At 45.6% G+C, this 5,000-nt stretch overlaps 1 protein-coding gene across 1 annotated transcript; it reads right to left on the reverse strand.

Moving 5' to 3' along the window:
- Positions 1 to 324: 324 nt before the first annotated feature.
- On the reverse strand, positions 325 to 1,887 carry LOC143025776 (uncharacterized). Its single transcript, XM_076185784.1, has 2 exons — positions 1,576 to 1,887; positions 325 to 1,386 (listed from the first exon to the last, which is right to left on the reverse strand). Exons 1-2 carry the CDS (start codon positions 1,885 to 1,887, stop codon positions 325 to 327), a joined length of 1,374 nt encoding a protein of 457 aa, XP_076041899.1.
- Positions 1,888 to 5,000: the final 3,113 nt, after the last annotated feature.

Raw genomic sequence — 5,000 nt, forward strand, 5'->3', positions numbered from 1 at the left:
TTGGAAGGATGTCGAACAGCCCTTCCCTGCTGACCAGGTCAAAGGCCTTAGTCAGATCTATAAAGGCTATGTAGAGGGGCTTGCGTTGTTCCCTGCATTTCTCCTGAAGTTGACGAAGGGAGAATATCATGTCCACTGTGGACCGTTCTGCTTGGAAGCCACACTGAGACTCAGGGTAGACGCGCCCAGCGAGTTTTTGGAGACGCACAAGCACGACGCGGGCGTAGAGTTTCCCAACAATACTCAAGAGCGAGATGTCTCTGTAGTTGTTACAATCACTCCTTTCACCCTTATTCTTGTAGAGGGTGACAATCTTGGCATCTCTCATGTCTTGCGGCACGACTCCCTCTTTCCAACACTGGCATAGGACGTCATGGAGCGGCTGCAGTAGAGTGTTTTTACAGCATTTGATGAGATCAGGGTGAATACCATTATTGCCAGGTGCTTTGCTAGGCTGTCGATTGCTTTGTAGAGTTCGGCAATGGTTGGTTCAGCATCTAGTTCTTCCATGATAGCCAGGGGCTCAATGGCATCCAGGGCTGAGGGGGCAACGGTGTTCTCTCTGGAGTAGAGCTCAGAGTAAGGCTCCATCCATCTCTCCATCTGCTTGCCCTTGTCGGTGATCACTTCCCCATTGGTAGTCTTGAGGGGGGCTGTTTTGCTCTGTGTTGGGCCTAGAGCTGTCTTAGTGCCTTCATACGTTCCTCTGATGTTACCCGAAACAGCTGCAAACTGGATGGAATCGCTGAGCTGTTGCCAGTATTCATTTGCACAATATCTTGCAGTTTGTTGCACTTTGCTTCTTACTGCTCTGAGTGCTTGCAGGGTTTTCTCGTTGGGAGAGCGCTTGTATTCAGCAAGGGCAGCACGCTTTGCATCAATAATAGGGGATATCTCACTGAACTTAGCGTCAAACCAGTCGTTCTTGGAGGTTTTCTTCCCAAAGGTTGCAAGGGCTGTTTTCTGAATGGTATTGCGGAGGTGGTTCCACTTCTCAGCTGCAGAGCAGTGCTGGTGTTCGACGGACAGAGCTTTTTGAAGGGACTTGGCAAACTCTTCGACTTTCTCAGGGAGATGCATACCCGTGGTGTTCATGCGAGGTTTGCCTTTCTGCTTGGACTTGTGAAGCTTCATAGGTTGTAAACTGATCTTGCAGCAGACGAGAGAGTGGTCGGTGTCGCAGTCTGCGCTGTGGTAAGTGCGGGTAATCTGCACGAGCTTGATATTGCTACGACGGATCAGGATCAAGTCCAGCTGATGCCAGTGCTTTGAACGAGGGTGACACCATGACACCCTGTGTTGAGGCTTGGTCTGGAAGAAGGAGTTGGTCACGCAGAGACTGTTGTAGGAGCAAAACTCCAGCAGGCGTTGCCCGTTGTCGTTGATCTTGCCATTTCCAAAATGTCCAAGACAAGAAGGCCAGGAGTCATGGTCGGCACCCACTCGAGCGTTGAAGTCTCCCAGGATGATGACATGTTCCTTGGGGGGTATGTTCTTCATGATGTTGCTGATGTTGATGTAAAACTCGTCCTTTGCTTCTGTTGTGGATGTCAGAGTGGGAGCGTAGGCGCTGACGAGAGTTACAGGACCTTCGGAGGTGTGGAGGCGGAGTGTCATCAGGCGTTCAGATCCCTTGTCTCCTGGTTCGACCATACTCAGCAAAGTGTTCCTGACAGCGAATCCAACTCCATGCTCACTTCCATCCTCTGCACTCTTCCCATGCCAGAAGAAAGTGAATTCCTTCTCCTTGAGGGTTCCGCTGTCGGGAAGGCGAGTCTCTTGTAAAGCTGCTATGTCTACCTGTAGTCTCAGCAGCTCGCTGCTGATGACAGCTGTTTTTCTCGCATCACTGATGCCTTGAAAGTCTTCGGACAGTCCGGGTGTCATCGTTCGGACGTTCCAGCTTACCAGTTTTAGGATTGGGCACCTGTTCTTTGAGTTTCTTGAGTTCTTGAATGGTGCGGGTTTTGCAGCCTGCTTGTCGGTTTGATCCTAATCCCCAAGCACCCAATGAGGAAGGCAGGCTGTGGCGGGACAACACCTTATTGACTGGGGGCTGCCCAACTATAGGCGGGCGGTAGCTGTCCAGTAAGATCCGAGGATCTTTCCCACCGTCGGAAGCAGCCCATGGCGCCACATTCTACGCCAATCGAACATTGTAACTGCTGCTTCCCGTGTTGGTTCAACGCTGTGAGGCGCAAGCCAGGGCAGAAGATTATGGAAGATAAGCAGTTGCCCATGCAACAGATCCCCCCTCTCCACACTGAAGATGGTTCCAAAGGAACAGCAAGAACTGGTACGTTTTGGGCACCAACAGTGTCGCAGGAGTTGCCGGAACGTTACTGAGGTCAGCATCGAACCGCCTTAGGGACTCCATCTTCGGATGTTTCCTCAGGGTTTACTCCCGAAGCACTTTCCTTGGTGGGTAATCCACAAGGCAGTGGAGGTTTGGGGTCAGAATTTTCCTTCTCCTAGATGAGTTGCCTTACTGGGATGGGTCCCATCTACCCATGCGGCAGGTTGTACCGGGTTACATTTTACCAGTAGTATGGACATACCCTGACCTGACATATATATATATATATATATATATATATATATATATATATATTATATACGTAAATACATATATATATATATATGCATATACATATATGTGTGTGTGTGTGTGTGTGTGTGTGTGTGTGTGTGTGTGTGTGTGTGTGTGTGTGTGTGTGTATTATATATACATATATATATACATATATATATGTATATATTATATGTACGTATATATACATATATATATATATATATATATATATATATTTGAGCAAGTATATGGTAGATATGAAAGGGGCATCCGCATCACCTATCATATATAGTAACTGTTCAATAAGGAGCAACGGGTATGCATCCCGGACGGTGACATTGTTTATCTTACGATAGTCTGTACACATACGAAACGTGTTATCTGCCTTTGGTACCAAAAGGCAGGGTGAAGCCCAAGGGGAATGGCTAGGTTCTACCAAACCATGATCTAGGAGATACTGGACTTCTTTTTTAAGGATTTCAGTCTTTTCGGGGTTTAAGGGATATGGACTCTGTCTAATGGGAACTTGATTTGTATCTTTTAACTGGATATTATGTTGGAAAACATTGCATAAGTCTGGGTGGTCTAGGGTAATTTCTGGAAACAGTCTAATGACACTGATTAATTGAGTTTTTTGACTTGGGTGAAGTCCAGAGAGATACTTATCCAGGTGGTACAATGTTTCCCTATTGGAGAAGGCACTGTTGGGCAGGCGAAATCTATAGTTGGGGTGCCTTCGTCCTTCGGCAGTGTTACAGGATTCACAATAGATATGGGCATGGTCTTGGTATCCTCCTCTGGTGGTCTGGAAAGGTAACGTTTGATAAGATTTATGTGTACCAGCTGCTGTTTTTTTTCCTTCTGTCAGGAGTTTCAATGATATAATTTAAAGGTCCTTGTTGTTCTAGGATCTTATGTGGATCAAAGAACTTTTTATGAAAAGGGTTAGTTGATGGAGGGAGAAAGGCTAACACCATATCTCCTACCTTGAAAGTTCTTACTTTGGAGGTTCTATCATACTCCAACTTACTCCTTTTCTGGAACTGGGAAAAATGGGCTTTGGGCACAGCTCTCACCTCCTGCAATATATTGATCAAATTCTGGATATATGAATTAACATTAGTTTTCTCTTGATTCGATTTAAACCATTGTTCTTTGAACAAGGTTAAGGATCCTCTTAAGGATCGCCCGTATAACAATTCAAAGGGTGAGAACCCCATGGCCTCATGGTTAGCTTCTCTGATGGAGAAGAGAATCCAATCGAGATTAGAGTCCCAACTGGATCCTGTATCTAGGCAATATTTGCGCAGCATGGCTTTCAGCGATTGATGGTACCTTTCCACAAAACCCTGAGATTGCGGGTGGTAAGCGGAGGATGTAACATGCTCTATCCCTAACTCCGTAAGGACCTGGTTGAAAAGAGAACTAGTAAAATTGGTTCCTTGGTCAGATTGAATTTGTCTAGGGACTCCTTTAGAGGTAAACATTGACAATAAGGGTTTAATGATTGATTGGGCTGAAATTGATTTAAGAGGAAATGCCTCCGGGTAACGGGAAGCCACATCGACAACAGTTATGTTGTATTCATTACCCTTTTTTTATTTAGGTAATGGTCCCACACAATCTATAATTATTTTATCAAAGGATTCCTCACTGATAGGAATGGGCTTAAGTGGGGCTTTAGGAATTTTTTTATTTTGGCTTACCCTCAGCCTGGCAGACGTGACAGGTCCTGATGAAGTTAGAGATGTCTTTTCGCATTCCTGGCCAGAAAAAATGATCAAGTATTTTGAAGTATGTTTTCCTCACTCCTAAGTGTCCTGCGAAACCATCATGAGATAATTTCAATACACTATTTCTGACTGAGCGAGGAAGTACAATTTGGTGTTTTTCTGCCCATGTTTGTAGCTTATTATAGGCAGGGGGTCTGTATACTCTCATCAAGATTCCATCTTGAAAATAGAAGCAAGGGGTGGTGTCTATGTCTGCTTTGGTTGTGGCTATGTGTAGTGAGTAGGAGAGTGTATCATCCTTTTGTTGAGCTTGAACGAGTTCGTCCTTGGTTAGTGTTTTGTTGATTAAACCCTCCTTATCAAGGGACGGAGGAGAGGTGGGTAAGGACTTGAGTAAGGATGAGGAATGTAAGGGTGGAGAAGAAGACGTTACCCTACTTTGGGATCGAGTTACAGCACAGGCTGGAAACAGATGTGGACAACTCTCATCCAATTCAAGGGTGGAACTTGCAGGTAAAGGTTCACCTACTGTCCTTGGTGGGGGAACGATTAGGGTATCAGCGAGATCGTTACCCAAGAGGAACTTTATCCCGTGAATAGGTAAGGATCCGTGACGTACTGCAACTTGCACTTGAGAAGTAAGGAATGCACATTCTAGATAAACTTCTGCTAGGGGGTAAGAAGTTTGACTTGTA

The sequence above is a fragment of the Oratosquilla oratoria genome, chromosome 5 (genome assembly GCF_046742065.1).
Source record: "Oratosquilla oratoria isolate Oo_2021 chromosome 5, ASM4674206v1, whole genome shotgun sequence".
Taxonomy (NCBI): Eukaryota; Metazoa; Arthropoda; class Malacostraca; order Stomatopoda; family Squillidae; genus Oratosquilla; species Oratosquilla oratoria.